This window comes from Sturnira hondurensis, unplaced genomic scaffold, assembly GCF_014824575.4.
Source record: "Sturnira hondurensis isolate 20B ecotype Veracruz unplaced genomic scaffold, ASM1482457v3 Scaffold0014584, whole genome shotgun sequence".
Taxonomy (NCBI): Eukaryota; Metazoa; Chordata; class Mammalia; order Chiroptera; family Phyllostomidae; genus Sturnira; species Sturnira hondurensis.
This window is the reverse complement of record NW_028087215.1, coordinates 1,081,034-1,100,281: the sequence shown is the minus strand read 5'-3', so window position 1 is coordinate 1,100,281 and position 19,248 is coordinate 1,081,034. Positions and strand designations below refer to the sequence as shown.

The window sequence follows — 19,248 nt, the reverse complement described above, 5'->3', positions numbered from 1 at the left end:
GCCTGGCGAGCTCGTCCTGCCCCTGACTTTGAGTGCCTTCCCAATTGTACATCTCTAGCCCAGGCTTCCCCTGTGACCTCTTCTTTTGTCAGTGCAGTTACCCGTGGGCCCTGTCCACGTGGATATTCACTAGGTACCTCAACACTTCCAAAAGTAAATTTCCTAGCTTCCTGCTTCTAAGTCTGTCCCTCACCTGTGCCAGGAAATGGCAAGTTTATCCACCCAGTTACTCAGGACAAAACTTGACTAAACCATCTTTAACTTTACCTATTCTCATACCACACACCAAATCTCTTCACAAATTCTATTGACTCTACCTTCAAAATATCTCCAGACTCTGACCATTGCTCACCACCTCCCCTGCTACTACCCTAAGCCAAACAACCATCATCTCAGTTTTGAATGAACATCATAACCCCTCTCCTTGCTTCTGCTCTTCCCCTTTACAGGTTATCCTCAAGAAAGAACCAGAGGAAAGTGGCAGATCATGTCATGCTTCTCAAAAACCCATCCCAGAGTAAAACAGCTCATGGCCCAGCACTGGGAATCCTCGCATCTCAAGGTCACGGTACTTGCTGTTTCCTCTGACCAGCGTCTTCCCCCCAGACGGGTACATGGGTCACCCCTCAGTTCCATCAGGCCTTTGCTTAAATGCAACCCTCCCAGTGAGGTCTGTCCTGACCACTGGTGACCACAACATCACGCATCACTGTCACCCTTTCGTATGTTGTATTTGTCCACAAAACTTGTCACCACCTCAAACTATAAATTATATTTGTATGTTTATTTGTTTACTGCTTCTTTATACCTACTAGCATATAAGCTTCAGGTCGGCAGTGTTTTTTGGTTTTGTTTTTAATCCATTCCCTTCACTACAGTTCCCCAGCACCTAAAACAGACCCTGAAGTCATTCAATAAATACCTGTGTGTGAATAAATGAATGAATGAGAGCAGTTTGAGCCTGAGGGAGTATCTGACACTCTAGTGCATCCTCTTTACCCCAAACAGTAATTTATGACCAAACAATCAATGCCAATAAACTACACAAGTTGTCCTGTACTCTACAACCAGAATTTTGCTTACAGACATTGTATGCATTTCTCATAGTTCCTGCTGGCCTACAAATCAAACTTTTCAGAGCATCCAGGTCTTACCTGTTAAATTACTAAAAACAGAAATAAACTGATCTGGTCACTAACAGACCTCCTGGAGGGCAGGCACAGGACCCCTCACCCTTCGAAGCAGCAGCAGGACACTGGCCTCCCCTTTGAAGTCCCTTTGCATACTTGCAGAAGGGTAACCACACAGGTCAAAAATAAAAACAGCCTTGAAAAATCACCTAATCTTTGCCTCTTTCTTACAACTAAGGCATCTCAAGTAGATGGCATTATTTTTGCTTAAGTTACAGGAAGAGTGTCTCTAATCTGCTCCTGCTCTGAGAAGGGAGAGTTTCCTCTTGGGTACCCGAGGCCTCTTCATTCCCATTAACTCGCGCTTCACCTACCCAACCTCTCTTCCCAGCAAAGAAGAGTGAGGTATGCGGTCGGTAAGTCGGGGAAAAATGAGAAGTTTGCCAAGCTCTTGCCTGCCTCATCATTCCTCTTCCTGGGAAGGACTGTGATATGAAGCCCACCTTCTCTTCCGTGTCCCCGGGGGGCAGGCCTGATCCACACCGGATGGGGTGCCCATCAGCCAGAACACTGCCTGACCACATGAGTGTCCCATGCTTCATCCTGGCCTCTTTTGTAGAAATATATTTTCACTGTGTCTTTAGATTTGCTATTTCTCTACTTGTTCAGAACCCAGGCAGGTAAGAGGGCTATGTTTTTATTCTGGATCTCCTCAGAACCTTGAACTATCTTCAAGAAAATGTATTGTCACACCTCTGCCAGCAGTCTAATTATAATATTAACAATTCTCCCTGTCAGAGAATTCTCTCAAATCTAAATTCTCCGTTCCAGATTTTAATGTAACACCCTCTTCCCTTTGGTGCTGCATGAAAACACCACATTCTTGTCCAATGTACATATATGTATGTATGGCATATGTGTACATCTGTGTACATCTGGCATACATGTACATCAAAGGTTTTGAGGAGTTGGTGTTCTATGTTTCCATACACTTACAGACCTTTGAACCAGTCAGACTTTGTTTTAATGTCAACCATGATAGACTTTTCCAATAGTTTCCAAATTTTAATAATTTCTGAGGCTTTGGACCCATTTATACATGTCACTATTAAGTAGGATACCCCACACAAAAGAGGCCCTCAGTAAATATACGTGAAAAGAAAGAAGTTGCCTCAAACCAATACTTGAATGGGACAGCTCTCTGTTGAGAATAACGTGCCTTATACCCTTTTACCCTTCATAGATATAAAGCAAATTTCTAACTTTACCTGAATATTTAGCTACCTTCCTGACTTCATGATGTGCTCAATCTCCCCAACCTCCAGTCTAGAAAACCAACTTCATTTTAACTGCCCCCTCCCCCGCCAATACACATCAGTATCATCCAAGTTCTACTGATTTCTCCTTAGAAATGTCTCCCCTTTCTGCAAATCACCTTCAAGTCCTTAACACTTCAAACCAAAAACCTCCAAGTACCAAGTCCAAACTCCCCACACATAATTTCTCGTTACCAAATATTATATAGTTGTACCAAAACATTATGCAAATTATTGCCAGGAAACCTGTTTCAATGCTCCACATTTCAAATGCCTAGGTCCTGGCAGCCAGCATCAGTTTGTAGCTTGGCCTCTCCCTGGCACCTCCAAGCTCATCACAAGTGTCAGCGACCTGCAGATCCCTTTGTAGCTCATGCCAAGTAGCCCAGGGCAGGGCACAGGCTGCAGATGACCTTGGCCCGAACCTCCCACAGGTCCCAGAACCAACGCACCAGGTGGCCAGCTTCAGACCACACAGGAGCAGCACTGGATCACCTCGACAACAACAACACACTCAAAGAGCAGCAGCAGAGCCCTGCTAAAGTGAATCCGGCTCCATGGGGTCGGCCCCTGCACAATAGCTGCCCCCCTGTAGTCATGGCCAGTCCTGACAACCGATCAGCATGAGTGTCAACCCCGCCCATTGATGTGCCAATAGCAATTAAGGCTCAACTACAACATACAACAGGAAGGCACAGACAACCCACACAAAAGACACACCTAGAGCACCCAGCTCAGGTGATCAGAGAGACTGTGCCACAGGGCACTTATAACACAAGGCCGTTCTACTAAGACTGAGAGATACAACAGCTCTACCTAATACACAGAAACAAACACAGGGAGGCTGTCAAATTGAGGAGACAAAGAAACATGTCCCAAATGAAAGAACAGGACAAAGCTCCAGAAAAAGAACTAAACAAAATGCAGACAAGCAATATGTCAGATGCAGACTTCAAAACACTTATATCAGTAAGAACTTAAACAAATAGATAAGAATAAAAAAAAGAAGATAGAAAACACAAAAAAGGACAAGTCCCAAATGAAGAATACCATAACAGAATAACTGAAACTAATATACAGAGAGCAGGCTGACAGCTCAGGGTGGGGCAGGGGGTCCGGGGTAGAGGGACAGAATAAAAAAGAAAAAAGGACCCATGGGCATGGACGGCAGTGTGGTGACTGTCGGGTGAGGGGTGGTATAAGAGGGATAAATGGTAATGGAAAACATACAATTAAAAAGAAATTAAAAAAGAATGCATCAGAGAATCGACAGCTGAGATGAAGTAGAGGAATAAGTCAACAATTTGGAAAACAAGGTAGCAGAAGACACAATCAGAAAAGCAAAACAACAACAAGAAAGAGTCCAAATAAATGAATTTTAAGGGGTCTCTGGACAATGTCAGGCATACCAACATGCATATCATAAGGGTACCAGAAGAAGAGAAAAAGACTGAAAACCAATTTGAAGAAATAACAACTGAAAACTTCCCTAACCTGGTGAAGGAAACAGACACACAAACCAAGCAAGCACAGGGTTCCAAACAAGATGAATTAGAGTGGCCTACACCGAGATACATCATAATTAAAATGCTAAAGGTTAAAGACAAGAAGAGAATCTTAAAAGCAAAAAGAGAAAAGCAGTTAGTTATTTAAAAGGGAGCTCCCATAAAAATATCAGCTAATATTTCAACAGAAACTTTGCAGGCTAGAAGGGACTGCCAAAAAATATTTAAAGTGAGGAAAAGCAAAAACCTACAACCAAGATTACTGTATCCAGCAAGGCTCTCATTTAGAATGGAGAGAGATAAAAAGAACTTCTTTCCCGACATGAAAAGGCTAAAAAGGAGTTCATCACCACCAGAGCGATATTACCAGAAAGGTTGAAGTGACTTCTTGAAGAAGAAAAAAAAAAGATCTGAAATACAAAATGTGAATAATGGCAATAATAACTATATAGCTAGCAATTATTACTCTAAATGTAAATGGATTAAATGTGCCAATCAGAACACACAGGCTGGCTGAATGAATAAGAGAACAAAACTCTCATATATGCTGTTTACAAGAGACTCCCTTCCCATTAAAAGACACGGACTGAAAGTAAAGGGATGGGAAAAGATATTTCATGAAAACGGAAACAAAAGAAAAGCCAGGATATCAATACTTACACCAGACAAAACAGACTTTAAAACAAAGGCTTACACAAGAGACAAGTAAGAACCAAGTAATTCTACTTCTAAGTATTTATCCAGAAAAACCCAAAATACTAATTCAAAAAGATATATGCATCCGTATGTTCCTTCAGCATTAATTGCAACAGTTAAGATATGGAAGCAACCTAAATGTTCATCAATAGATGAACGGATAAAGAAGAAATGGTGCATATACACAATGGAATACGACTCAGCCATACAAAAGAATGAAATCTTGCCATCTGCAACAACACGGATGGGGCTAAAAGGTGCTGTGTTGAGTGAAGTAAGTCAGAGGAAAACAGATACCATATGATTTCACGTATATGCAGAATCTAAAAAAATGAAGAAACAAAATAAAAACAAATTCATAGACATAGAAAACATTCTGATGGTTCCCTGTGGGGAGGAGTGTTCGGTAATGGTGAAAAAGGGAAAGAGATTAAGAAGTACAAATTGGTACTTATGAAATAGTCGTGGAGATGTAAAGTACGGCATAGGTAATACAGTCCATTTTAATAACTATGCATGGTGCAGGTGAGTACTAGATTTACCAGGATGATCACTTGATAAGTTATTTTAGTGTCTAATCACTATGTTGTATACCTGAAACTAATATTGTATGTCAGCCATAATTGAAAAATACAAAATATTTTAAATAAATAAATGCCCAGCCTCTACCACTTGCTATCTTTGTGATTTTGGTCCCTTAAGACTCTTTAACACATCACTACTCATCTGTAAAAATGAGGGTAAAAATATCTAGTTCATAGGATTGTTGTAAAAATTAAATGGCCTAATCTAAAACGCTCAGAACACTGTTTGGCACATAGTGCTCCATAAATGTTAAGTATTGATATTACCATGTTATTCTCTGAATAGTGTAAGTAGCTATCATCACTTTAGGACAAGAATTGCTTGAAAGACAGTGGACCAACCAAATCCTCTCACTTTACAAGTAAGAAAGTGAAATTCAGAGAATAGGCACTTAAGTACATCAAAACTTCCCTTTGATGTTTAAGGCCCTCTGCACTCTATCCCTAATTCCTTCTCAGCACCACCTATTAGCCCATCAAACAGTCTAACCTGCCTCCAGAGCCCGGCTCTACTTGACCACTCGGTAAAAGAACTGCTGCTTTTCCTTCATGTATCCAAGTTCAACCCATCCCCTCCCGTTTATTTCAAGCCCCATCTTTTCCCAAAAATCTGTCCTGCTAACATGTCCACAATACAGCCCTCCTGGTCTAAACTTCCTTATTCTCACTGTCCCACACTGTCTATATAAAAGTTATAAAAATCTCTATGGAAGAAAATTATATGCTTACGTCTTGTCCTTAGAGAGATCTTTAGGCTCTTTGGGACAGACATGTGGGATCTTAACTGTGTTTAAATGTTCCCAGTGTACATCAGTCTTTAGGGAAAAACAAAATCAATGATTATTTTTGGAAGTGGGAATTCTTGGGAGGGAGGGCTCTCACAGAATAACAATGCGGCCCACGCTCTGGGATCTTCCTCCTTCACGCATTCAGTCACATATGCCTACAGCTGAGGACAGGAAGTTCGGTATCTTTCTAAGTACGTTGTAGAAAGATACACAACTATCTCCAAGGGATACCAGGGGTCCCCAGAACATCTCGAAAAACACACTATGGGACAGTTCAGAGAACAAAAGTGTTCAGTAGTACAATCAACACCGCGAGGACCTAGAGTGAGTGCAGTACAAAGCTCCCATATTTAACAGCATTTTAGCTGATGTAAATAATTCCAAAGCCACCCCAGGCACACAGATTATTGGGATACTGTGATTGCTGCAATGGGCTTTCACCCCAGGCAAGAAAAGGAGTAAGGTATGATGGCTGAGCACTAAAGGTCTGGAATCAGAAAGCACTGTGTTTGAATTCTGGTTGGTTTCAAACTGATATACTCTTTGGTACCCTGCAAGCAAGTTATGAAAAGCAAGGCTCAGAGAAGTCATCTGTAAAATAGGGATAATAATAGAAATCAAATGAGGTAAGTCTCATACAGGGCTTGCCTAATGCCATTTCGAAAAAGGAAAATTAGTTGATGTTATCACCACCACCATCATTATCACCCTCTAGTTAGAGCTACAGAAGCATGAAGTCAGTTTCAGATTCCTTCCATCCCAATACCCCTCAGGCCTCTGTCCCCGCTGTGTCCCCAACCCCACCTCACGTTTCTGATGTGGTTAGAAGAGACCTCCTGTCAACACAGGGCCTCAAGTCCAGGCTGGCTGTCACCACCCAGGCTCCGTTACCCAACCCAGAGACGGGGATTCCCTCCCGAGAATCGGCCGATTGCTCTATGACGAAAAGGCAGTTCACACAGGCAATTTCCTTTATCAGGTATAAATTCTCAGTATGCAACAATCTGGCCACAAGAATAAAATCAAATAAGCATTTTCAAGATCTGCTAAAGAAGTAGCTCCAACAAAAACATTTCCAAATCCCAAGCCAAAGGAAAGAGAATGACTTTCATCAGAAATGACAGGAGCCAGCTGCTCCAGGAAAGATGGGAGCAGGGTGAAGAGTGGACCTCAGAAAGGGCACCACACGCCAAAGGGCTCACCAAGGCTGTAAACACTAACAGAGAAGGGGGCACATCTTCTCTGGAAGGCAATTAAAAATTAATTGTGGCACATGCTGAACTTTTGAAGACAGCCAGATTCTTTGCCCTCACTTCATCTCCTCTAGGTTGAGAAACTCTTTGATGCTTTTTTCTTTTTTAGTTGAAAAGCTATTTTCATAGTCACGGAGTTTTTATCAACTTATTTGAGGAAAAAACAAAAAGGTGCTTTGAGGATTATTCTGGTGAGCAGGGCAGGGGAGAGCTATGCGGGGGAGGGGAATGGGGACAACTGTAATTGAACAACAACAAAATTTTAAAAACTAAATATATATTAATAAAAATGTTAAAAAGAAAGAACAAAGAGTTGCACACTTACAAATTCTTCTCATTTTTGTAACTGGGGTTTTTTGTAAACAACTGTTGCAATTGCACAATGTTTATGTTCAAGAGTCATTTAGGAAAGAACAGCTCATTCTTTAGTGTTCCAGAATATGAAATCAGGTAAGAGATCTTCAAGAAACTTTTTAAAAGCCCGAAGAAAAATATTAGTTTTAAAAAACCACAAGTATTTTTCTTTTGTGCTACAATCTAAAGATAGTCAAATAATCAATAATAGGATAACAAGTAGAAGAGAATTATTTTTTAAGTGAGGCCCAAATGCCAAAATTTTAACATTCCCATCTTAGTTTTTAAAGAAGCACTCCTACTGGCTGTATTTATCATCTTGCAGACTTGAGAGCTATATTAGGCATTCTAAAAATTAATACTTCTCATACATCTTACAATTGGTTGATATATAATACTTTTAAAGGCTAATTTGAGTCCAGAATTTAAAGCCAGGAAAATCAGCATTTTTCTCCAGGGCCAACGGCTGGGGAAAATATGACAGATAAGAAATGCGGACAGCATTTTTAAAGACTTTCACTGAACCATTACTTGTGGTAATTATATTTTCCAAATCTAAAACACTCTGACTCATGGTTTAACAAAAGTATGAAAACTGGGACAGGCCACAAGGCTACTGCATTAGTTTCCCGTCGCTGCTGTAACAAATAAACACAAACTTGGTGATTTAAAATGACACAAATTTGTTATGCCATAGTTCTAGAGGTTGAAGTCGGAAATTAGTCACATAGGGCTAAGATCGAGGTGTCAGCAGGGCTGCATTTCTTCTAGAAGCTCTAGTAATAAGTGGTTTGCTTGCCTTTTTCAACTTCCAGAGGCTGCCTGCATTTCCTAGTTCAACCCCTCCCCCCACCTTCAAAACCAGCAACATCTACCAGGTCTTTCTTATGTTGCCATCTTTCTTTCACCTACCTCTCTCATTTATAAGAACTACCCCTGGATAATCCAGGACAACCTCTCTATTTTTAAGGTCAATTGATCAGTGACCTTAATTCCACTGCAAACTCAGTTTCTCTTTGCTGTGTAATGTAACCTTCACAGGTTCCAGGGATTCCAAAGCGGACATCTCCAGAGCCATGGTTCTGCCCACGAGAGCCACCAGTTCCCACGCAGTGTGCTGGGAAGTCCTCCCATCTGTGGCACTATTGCACATGTGTGCCACCCAACATCCCTCCACACTCCATGCCAGTTTTCCCTCGGGTTAACCATCCCACAATCTGCACTTAGTCCCTATAAATCAAGGATTGAATATCTCAACTGAGGCGGATCAGAACACTGCATCCCTGACCAAGGTGAATGGTTCAAGAATAAGCTTATGACTCAAGCTAGGTAGTCAATAAAAGCCCTACCAGGAACATTCCTGGAGATATCAGAAAAATAAGGTTTCTGTCTAGTGGGATGAAAGGTAGAATAATAGACTAGAGCTGCTGATGATGGTATTTACCACTATTCTGTCAGCAACTGGGCGTGGGGAGAGTTGTAGACATGGCCATCTAATCCTAATAGAGACTTCAGGTGAACAGAGAGGGAAAATTAGGAAGGAAGGAAGAAAGGAAGGGAGGGAGGGAGGAAGGGAGGGAGGGAGGAAGGGAGGGAGGGAGGGAGGGAGGGAGGGAGGAAATAAGTAAGTTAGTTCAAAGAATAAGAGTGAGATTGATTCCTGACATCATTCTGAATTCTCAGGTCCAGATGTACCTGTGTCAACTTGGTTCCTGTTTCTTGCATTCAAAGGAGTCACAATTAATATAAGAATTTTCTCTCAATGAAATGGAAAGAAGAAATTTTAATAAATAAGGTGAACAGAAGAGAAAGAATTGTGTCTGGTATACACACAATATAGGTAAGGTGAAATTATATGGAATAGCTGTTTTTGCATTAGTCCTTACTCAACTCTCTTCCTCTACTACTACAGTCCTATGAATTAAGCAATACCTCATTATCTACAGAAAGATAATACAAGAAAACAGAACTCTCAAAGAGCTGTCACATGGTGAGCTGAGTGGTTGGATAGTTTACAAGTCCATGACACAGAAAATTAAAGTCCCTGGAAATGCATGGTGTCAGGCAGACCTGTCAAAAATGCAGGGATTAGAATGAAATGGAGCTCCCTGAGTAAAAGTAAAAGCGATTTTTAAAAAGCACAAAACTAAGACATACTACTAATTCTACTATTCTAGTTTGCTTACCATGTTCCAGAATTGTATAAGTCCTTTACAATTGTGCAAAGTAAGCAGTAGGAATATGCCTGTGTTACACACAAGAAAGTGATGCTTTCAGAGATTAGTCATCAGCTAGACGGCAGTGGAGTCAGGGTTTTAAACCACGTGGTGAATAGTCTGTGCCCCTGACCATCTCAGGGAGGAAATGCAATGAATACTAATAAATACTCTACTGGGTACCCCGTGTAGGGTGAATGAAGATCAAGGAATGAATGGACTCTACGTGTAACAGAGAGAAGTTTTTACACATAAAAGAAAGAGAATTCAAATCATATGAATAATAATTTCAATTATTCCTTTTACTTGTTTGCATATGTGCACATAAAAATCTATGTACTATATATAAAGAAAATTATAGGAAATGCAGTTTAATATCCAAGACTACAGTATTTGAAGATTCATAGAGTTAATCCCATTTACTTTCTACAAAGTTTCCTAAGTACTATTTATGATTTATCAGTCACTTCAAGAACAAGATAGACTGTTGCATTCTCCTCGCAATTTGCTCCAAATTCCATAAAGGTTCATCATGCTGAACTTGTGGCAATCATTTTTATAAACAGGAGACTGACATTTTACCACAAAATCTTTCCTAGCGATTTACAGTTAGTCAGCAAAGTCATGTAAACGTATTTGGAAAATTAGGATGAATCAATTACATGTGGGAACAGAGATTTCAAAGCTAGGAAACTCTTCCCACGCATTGCTATCCATTCTAAAAAAATATGCAAGTCTAGAACTCTATCTTACAATGTGGATGAATCTTCTCATGGTACATGTAAAATTACAAAACTTTTTTAAAAAATATTTTATTTATTTATCTTTAGAGGGGGAGGGAAAGAGAGAGGAAGAGAAACATCAATGTATGGTTGCTTCTCGTGCATCCCCTGCTGGGAACTGGCCCCTGCTGGGAACTGGCCTGCAACCTAGGAATGTGCCCTGACTGGGAATCGAACCACGATCATCTGGTTCGCAGGACCGTGCTCAATCCACTGAGCTACACCAGCCAGGGCATATTACAAAACATTTTAATAATATAGTTGCCCTTCCTTTTCGGTACTTGATAACCAGAAAAAGAATTAATTCAGTTCCTCTTTCAGAGATTGTATAACCAAATATTTAAAAATCATATTCAAATTTCAAGAAGAATAGAGACAATACTAATGCAGAATTAATATTTTTAAATCAATATGTTCCTATATTGCTAGTGGGAGTTCAGGTCATACAAACTTTTTTTAAAGCCATTTATTAAAATGCATCATTTTACTCAGTCATCAGCTTCTAGGTCTCTCTCCTAAGCAGTCATTTGAATGGCAGGTAAGGACCTGCAGATGACAGTGTGCAGCAATGTTCATTGTCATGAGAAAACAAGTACCGTTAGGAAAATGGCTGCATAAACTAAGGGTTTTTAGTATGATGGGATTAAAATGATGTTTACAAGGTAAGTTTTTAATGACAGGGAAAATTATACTAAAATATTAAAGAAAACAAAAACAGGTATACGAAAAACACAATCTATATACCTAGGAAAGACTAAATAAAATGCTAAATGGTAACAATCGTTTTGTATTTGGGATGACTGTCAAAAATCTTGGAAATGCAGAAAAATTAAGGAAGATGATTATAAAAGGCACATGTAAAGCTTCTATAATCAGAGCAAAAACTCATTAATGAAAAGAATAATTCAACAATTTATAAAATAGAAATTGCACCACTTAGGAGTACAAGCAATCTCTAGCAGGGGGATGCTAGAGAGTGAGTCCCTGAAATGATACTGGGACTGGCAACCCTGTTTGAGGAAGGATGAGACTTTTATCTCGGTCATCACTGTCAGTATATCCAGTCCAAGTGATACAACCCAAGTCTTCATATTGAAGTTATGCATGATTTTACCAGACAATTTGGAACTGTCCCTAATGGATTTCCAAGGTAATCTGGGTTGGCTCTCCACAAGCAAAGAATATTTACAGATAATCATCCTGGAAGCAGAAGTGACCTTGAAGATTTCTTAACATTTCTAAGCAATATCATTATTCGGTTAAATGACAAGGGCAAACACTGAAAGTATGTGGAAGAAATACTGCAGATAAATAGCAATAATAAGTTCCTGGTGATAGATAACATGCTGAATTTAATAACATCTTCACCTAAGAAGCTTAAAGCGCAGACATATTAACCATTATGATGCTCAGTGGACAGATGGAAGCTAAAGCAGTTGTGTGCACGATCTATAGTCACAAGGAAGAATAATGGCTTGGGTAGCTAAAATTCTAAATTCTACAGAGGATTTGTTTAGCCTTTCTTTGAACCACACCCTTTAGCACTCCTGCTGACACACCAGATTGACAGACTTAAATCTTAGCTAATTTTATTTCTCCTAATGCCAGCAACAGGGCAAATGATCCCAAGCAGCCTCTAGTGTGAAATTAGTGGGTATTCAAAACTTGCATATAATCCAATCCAATTTGCCAAATACTGGTGAAGTACAAAAAAGGAAGGTGCACAAAAACCAATAGGCCTAGGTCCCTGAGCTCTGTGAAGCAAAAACAGCAGTCACAAGAAGTATTGACAACACTGAATAGTTCACTGTACAGCCACTGTCACCATCCTTGTTTCTTGTGGACCAATTAAATCTGGAGAGTGACACAGAACAAGAGCATTTAAAGAAATCCAGAACACACCTAAATCCCAATGTGACTATACCCTGCCTGCTAGATTTACTCATTGAATAAAACATATTTAATGCCCTGGCTGGTGTGGCTCAGTGGACTGAGTGCCAGCCTGCAGGGTCACCGATTCAATTCCCAGCGAGGACACACACCTCGGTTGCAGGCCAGGCCCCCAGTAGGCAAAAACACATTGATGTTTCTCTCCCTCCCTTTCTCCCTCCTTTTCCCTCTCTAAAAATAAATAAATAAAGTATTTTAAAAAATATTTGAGCACCCACAAGGTACCCAGCCCTGCTTTAGTAGGGATACAGCAGCCACCAAGACAAAGTCTGCGCTCTCGTGAGGACGACAGTAGAGGAAATGCTTACCACATGCCAAGGACTAGGTGAAGTAACTCACACTAATCCTCAAAAACCAAATAAAGGCCTACAAATTAATAAACTATTTCTCAGTAAACTGTGTATTTGAGAGAACAAGAGTAACAACTTAATTTTGTTAAGAATGAAATGCAATCGGCCCTGGCTGGTGTGGCTCAGTGGATTGAACGCGGGCCTGCGAACCACAGGATCAAGGTTCGATTCCCAGTCAGGGCACATGCCTGGGTTGCAGGCCAGTTCCCAGCAGGGGACTCATGAGAGGCAACCATACACTGATATTTCTCTCCTTCTCTCCTTCCCTTCCTCTCTAAAGATAAATAAATAAAATCTTTTTAAAAAAGAAAAAGAAATGCGATTGAATTTGAAGCTAGGAAGCAGAAATAAACACGGAAGATGAATACACCCCAATTCCAAGAGAAGGGGTGATGGAAGAAAGATAGCTTGACACCAAAGGCTCACAATGATTTTTCCTCTAACGATGCTCAGGCAAGCCCAGAATGGTCACTTACCAAATAAACTGCCTCAGAGAATTCTGTTTCAGATGCTCCAATTTCTACAGAATTATGATTATTTTCTGAGCCACATGTGTCACAGAGCAAGCCTCCTCACCCAAATATGGCAGCCAGCCAGCTGCCCACAATGACCCTAAGCCGTATTCTGAGTCAGAAATGAAAGAACTGATATGCCATAAAAGTGTGTTAATAACCTCATGGAACACGCCTACACATATATACACAGTGCATCTACATGCATATGTGCATGTAAGTGCATATGGATGGGTCTATGTAAGTATATACGGGTGTAAATCAGTAGGTAGGTGTTTCTTCCTGGGTTGACAAAGGAGGAGAGAACTAGGTCACAGTTCAAAACCTATTTGATCATTTTCTCTAGGGTGAATCAAACTCGCCTACACAAAAAGAGGGCACTTTCCCACGGGGTAGCGAGAGAAGGAAAGAAGCAATGTCCCTGTCATATACTCTATAGGTGATATGTCTATATATACTCTTTCCTGTCCCCATGACCAACTGCCTCCTTTCTACCTTTCGGGTTGTCCAAAAAGTCCGTTTAGCTTTTTCCATAAAATAAAAGACATATTTTTCATTTTCACCAATAATTGTATTGATTTGGATATTTTGAGTATGTCTGCTATCTCCTGCTATTGGCTTCTAGTAGGCAGAGGCCAGGGGCGCTGCGAAACATCTTCCAATGCATAAGACAGCCACACCGCAAAGAATTATGTGGCCAAAATGTCAACAGCAACAAGAAAATTCACAAACTCCATTCGACACATTTAATCCATTGTAGCACCTTGTCCATACACTGCACAAATCTTTTTTTGCATTTTTCACTTTTTGGTGAGAGTTGCTTTTTCACCTTTCTGGAAGTAATAAAGCATAATACACCAAAACTGTTGTGTATTTTCTTCTACATTCAATGTTAAAGTGGCTGCACAAAAACTCATCAATTTTGATGTGTTTTTTTAAATGCACACTGATATGCCAGCTGTCACAACAGAATCTAACTGAAGTGTTTCAAATGAGGTTTAAGACAACTAAGCGCTACTAGAGCCACCATTTGGAACTTTTGGGCCAACCTAATAAATACAAGCCTTTCTAGTCTGTAGAAGCTTTTCAGATATATATTTTTAAAAATTGGTTTCCTAGGCCAAATACTAAAGAGCACATATTGTAGGACTTCATTTATAAAAGCACACACAATAAAACCTGGCGATTAATTTTGATTAATTAATCAAATTAATGGATTCTGTCGGAAGTCAAGAGAGTAGTCACCCTTCATGAGGGGACAGTGGCACAAGCACGAGTAATGTTGGCCTTATTGGTCCAGGTACATGGGAGTGTCCCCTTCGTGAAGAATCAGCAAGGTGTACACTTAGGTGCGCTCTCCTGCGTGCATATTATACTTCAATAGAAAGTCATTTTAAAATTTAGCTTCCTAATAATTTGTGCCTTGTCACTACTTTACATTGAGACATTATATTACCCAGAAATTACTCAGAGCCATGGAATTTTCTCTAGCAACAAATATAAATTGATTAAGTCTATAAAACTTAATAGTCTTTCCTAATTATATAATTGATCAAATAGAACCTCTGGACAGTTTTATAAGATCACTTTTAATCAATTATTGGATAGAAAGTTAATTATTTTAGAGGCCTGCTTCTTACCAAAGCTCCCCATTAGCAAATCCTTTACACATGGGGACAAGGGAGAGGCCTCATTATTGTACATTAGACTTTTCAAAAATATACTTTCAAATCTGACACTTTTGGTATCACAAGACTTGAGTCAAAATCTATTTTTATCTTTATTTTTTTCTCTTCACTGCACCTGAAAACGTCAAATTAAAATGATGTTAATAAAGGAGAGAAATCCCAACAAGCTAAGGATCTTGGGAGCAAGGAAATCTCCATCAGCACCACCTAAGAGCACCCTGTCCTCCTCTCTTTCATACAGTTACTCACCTCCCTCCCACCAAATTTTAAGCACACTCACACTACTTTCTTCCCTGCAGAAAAGGGCTACTGGAGAAATTTTTAGTAACAAAAGCACTGGACCAAAGTCTAACCCAGGTATCTTACATGACAGCATGATGATTCTATCTGAAAATTTAATCAAAGCAATAGTTTTTCTTTTTCCTTCAGGAGAATGGGTTATCTTAAAAGAGTTTAATTTACATATTAAAAAGTTGGGATGTTCCAGTAACAGAATGTTTAAGTACTACAAGTAAAACAGCTTTCTTTTCCCTACTAGTCTGAAAATCAGTAAAAAAAAAATTCTTCTTTAAAAAGTGTATATTGATGGCGGAGTGCTATCAACTACAAATGACAAAGGTCTCTTTATAGACACTGTATTTTGAATGCAGTTCTCTGTCACTCTCTCTCCCTCTGTGCTGCTCTTACTATGAAGGTTTAAGCTTGGGGAAGTGTTCCAACCATGTTAAGCAGTGAGTAGGAAGGCTGATGCACAGCTACCTATAGATACACGGCTAATCTGGAGCTGGATCTTGGGGTCTGTCCATTAGTTTACAAGTATGGAATTCCTAAACCGCAGCCCCCCGGCTCTCCACTATGCACTACAGCAGATAACTATGTAACCTGTCAAACTTCATGTTCTTTAAGTCTAAAATGGCACAACAGTGTCTATAATTTATAGTTTGGTTGCAAGAATTAGATGACATAATGTACAAAAAGCAATCAGCACTGCCTGGCACGCAGTAAATGGGCAATGACTTGTAACTACGTTTGCAGTAATAAAAACTCTTCGTCTGAAGGATGACTTTACAATATCACTTGACAAATACAAAATTTACACAGACTAATACCCTGCCAAAAAGAAAAATTATCTCTTAAAGTAACCCAAGTTAAATGTGTATAAAAAGGCTTTGAGTAGAGCATGGCTCCTTGCCAGATGACTTTTAGTCTCTGAATGCAGAACAAATATATTTTTATAAACAGGTCTAAAAAAGACCATGGACTCTGGAGCAACCTGTTACAAGTCACTTACACTCTCTGAGCCTCAGTCTCCTCACCCATAAAATGGGAATCATAACCACACTGTCAGATAATACTGAGGTTTTCAATGTTATTTGCAAAAGGCCTAACAGTATCTTGCACATCAATAGGAAATCATTTTAAAGTAGACGGAACAAGGGAATTCATCAGAGGTTTTATTCAAAGCTGTAACATTTTTAAGAGAAAAATTTCCATCTCTGTACTTCATTTTCCCCCTCTTTGTAGCATTCTTACACTTCTGTTCTGTGCTCTAATCAGTTGTGCTTCTCCTAAGGCTACACAGGTTGGTCTGATTTTATTTATCTCCATGTCTCCTTCCAGCCCTACACTGCAGTCCTAGAACCTACCAGTGGCTTGTCCAAAGACAGTAATAAAACGTTCCTTGAAAAGTCCAACTGCAGGAGACTTTTTACTCTAACTCAGCCTGAGGAACATGAGATTCTCCTTCAGAAAGAGGAAGATAACAGAAATGTTCCTAGACTACAAATCAATTATTTTAACATGAATGTGTGGTTGCCTCTTGAGCATCCCCTACTGGACACCTGGCCTGCAACCCACGCATGTACCCTGACTGGGAATTGAACCAGTGACCCTTTGGTTCACAGGCTGGCACTCAATCCATTGAGCCACACCAGCCAGGGCTACAAATCATTTTTTTTAACCACAGGAAAAATTTCAGAAACAATATTTTGCTTAGCTTACTTCATTTCCTACTTTCTGCTAAGATAAAAGTGACATCTGAGAACAAGTCTTACCTATTTGCACCATTTCTTCATTACCAGCCTGGAAAGGTGAGGGGAAAGAAAGAAAAAAAACAGTTACTGGGTTTCATCTTATCACCCTGTGTGTCTTATTTCTACCATTAATGCTTTTCAGGAGCTAGCTAATCAGGAGATGCTGGATACTGGGACTGGTGCCCTTTAAAGGCTGCACCTGGGTTTATAGAAGGTTCTTGCAAGGTGAGCAAGAGTCAAATCAGTAACAATTCAGAGCAGGGAATTGTTTGCCCATTTTTATTTTAACTAAACATTTATGAAGTTAGCAGAATTAAATACTGGCACTCAATATTTTTTTCTGAAAACTCCAGATACTGGATCGGGATCAGAAAACAGTCTCTATATCACACGTGTGAAAAGAAGCCATAAAGGGGGGAGGGGGGGGCTGGCTTATCAAATGAAGTCAAGAACAGACAATCCTATACTTTTTACCCTATGTTCAGACCAGGCAGACTGGAGAAGCTACAGAAACTCACAGACGCATTCTCTACCCAAAGCCCCACCGGCCCTGTGCTGATGTGAATTACTACAAATGGCTGGGCTCCTGCAGCTCAGACTTCTGAAGGACTCTTCTGAGAGCACCGGGCTTCACCTTGAGTCTCCGAAGGGTGGGGGCTGGGCCAAAAAGAAACAGAGCTGCACTCTGCTTTAAAGAGGAGGAGTTGTGCAGAGGGGGAGGGGAGAGAAGCGGCAGGCGCCTCCAGCCTGTGCCCCGGAAAATGCAGGGCAGGAAACGTTCCCCAGCCCCCTCCCCAACTGTCAAACCCCAGCCCCGCCGCAATGCTCCCAAGACACGTGTCTACTGGATCGCTCCCCGTCCGACCCAAGGACTTCCTGAAACCCCCGCCTCCGGCTGCCCGAAAAAGCTGTGAGTCAGTGAGTAGAGAAAAGTCCCGCGAAGCCGACTCCAGCCGCAGCAACCAGAGCCCTGGGATCCTGGTCCCAGGTCCAGAACTTCATTCAAGCGCCCAGGCTGCCCTCCGGAAAGGAGAAGCCCAGACGGGTCGGCGAGGATGCGAATGGGCTGCAGTTTGTCACCAGGAATTATTACGAATGCGGCAAAGTGGTGGGGCCCTAGGTGTGACAAGCCGGGGCTCCCGGAGAGCAAGTCAAAACCTCTCGTGCAATTCAACCCCCCACCCCAAAAGCCCCACGCGCTGCGCCCAGCCCTCAAAACTTCGTTCCTGAACGCACAAGATAACGGGGAAGGGTGGGAGGGGGAGGAGGAAAGAGAGGAGGGGAAAGAGGGGAGGAACTTTTTCGGGAAAAGGTTGGGTTTGAGTTTTTTATTATTATTTTCCACTTACTTGTCCATCAGCTGAAGTCCTAACCTGTACCAGAGCGGCTGCTATCAACCAAAGTGACAGGAGAACCATCACGAGTCGAGTTCACTTTTCAACTACTGGGCAAAGCAAGTGCCCAGAGCACACCCCCCCAAAATAAGTTTCTTTTAAAAAATTAAAAAGAAAAAATGCAGAATTAAGAAAAAACGAATCTTCTGTGCTTTGCTTCAATGAAAATGAAATTTGAGCTCTGAGACTGGCCCCCTCTGCTCTGCAGTTCTTTCCACTTCACCTTCTCACCCCGTCCTCCCAAACGGAGCGAGCAGGAGCGAGAAGGTGCTGCGAGCCCGGCACGGGCTGAGCCGGGAGAGGGGGAAGGGACTGGGGCTTCCACTATCTCTGCCCAGAGCGGCTTTCTCTAAGCTTTTCGAGCACCATTGGTCCCCACGGTTAGCGCGGAGATTGCTTGGGTCCCCGGGAGTACAGCAGGGGGAAGTATTAGCGAGACAGAGGAGCGAGCGGGAGCGGGAGAAAGAGGCAGGGAGAGGGCGACTCCGCCGCGCACTCGGAGGTGGGGGCGGGAGCTGCCGAGGGGAGGAGGAGGAGGAGGCAGGCGGAGGAGGTGGGAGGGGTGGGCCGCACGCCGGCTCCGGTGGCTGGGGAGGCGGCCGTCTGCTCGCGGCGGGAGACCCGCAGGGTGCTAATAAGGAGGCCAGAGCCCCCCGGGCGGCTCCTCCCGCGGAGGTGCCCACGTCACGCGGGGCCG

General features: G+C 41.4%; 1 protein-coding gene across 1 annotated transcript in view; it reads right to left on the bottom strand.

Annotated features, from left to right (window-relative positions):
* ADAMTS3 (ADAM metallopeptidase with thrombospondin type 1 motif 3) overlaps positions 1-19,048 on the bottom strand; it is a 239,981-nt gene extending 220,933 nt beyond the window's left edge. Inside the window, exons 1-2 of the mRNA XM_037063442.1 lie at positions 18,507-19,048; positions 17,179-17,206 (exon numbers count right to left, since the gene is read on the bottom strand). Of these exons, the coding sequence (XP_036919337.1) occupies positions 17,179-17,206; positions 18,507-18,575 (97 nt within the window). The 5' untranslated portion in view covers positions 18,576-19,048. The remainder of the gene's footprint in view (positions 1-17,178; positions 17,207-18,506) is intronic.
* Between the last annotated feature and the right edge of the window lie 200 nt (positions 19,049-19,248).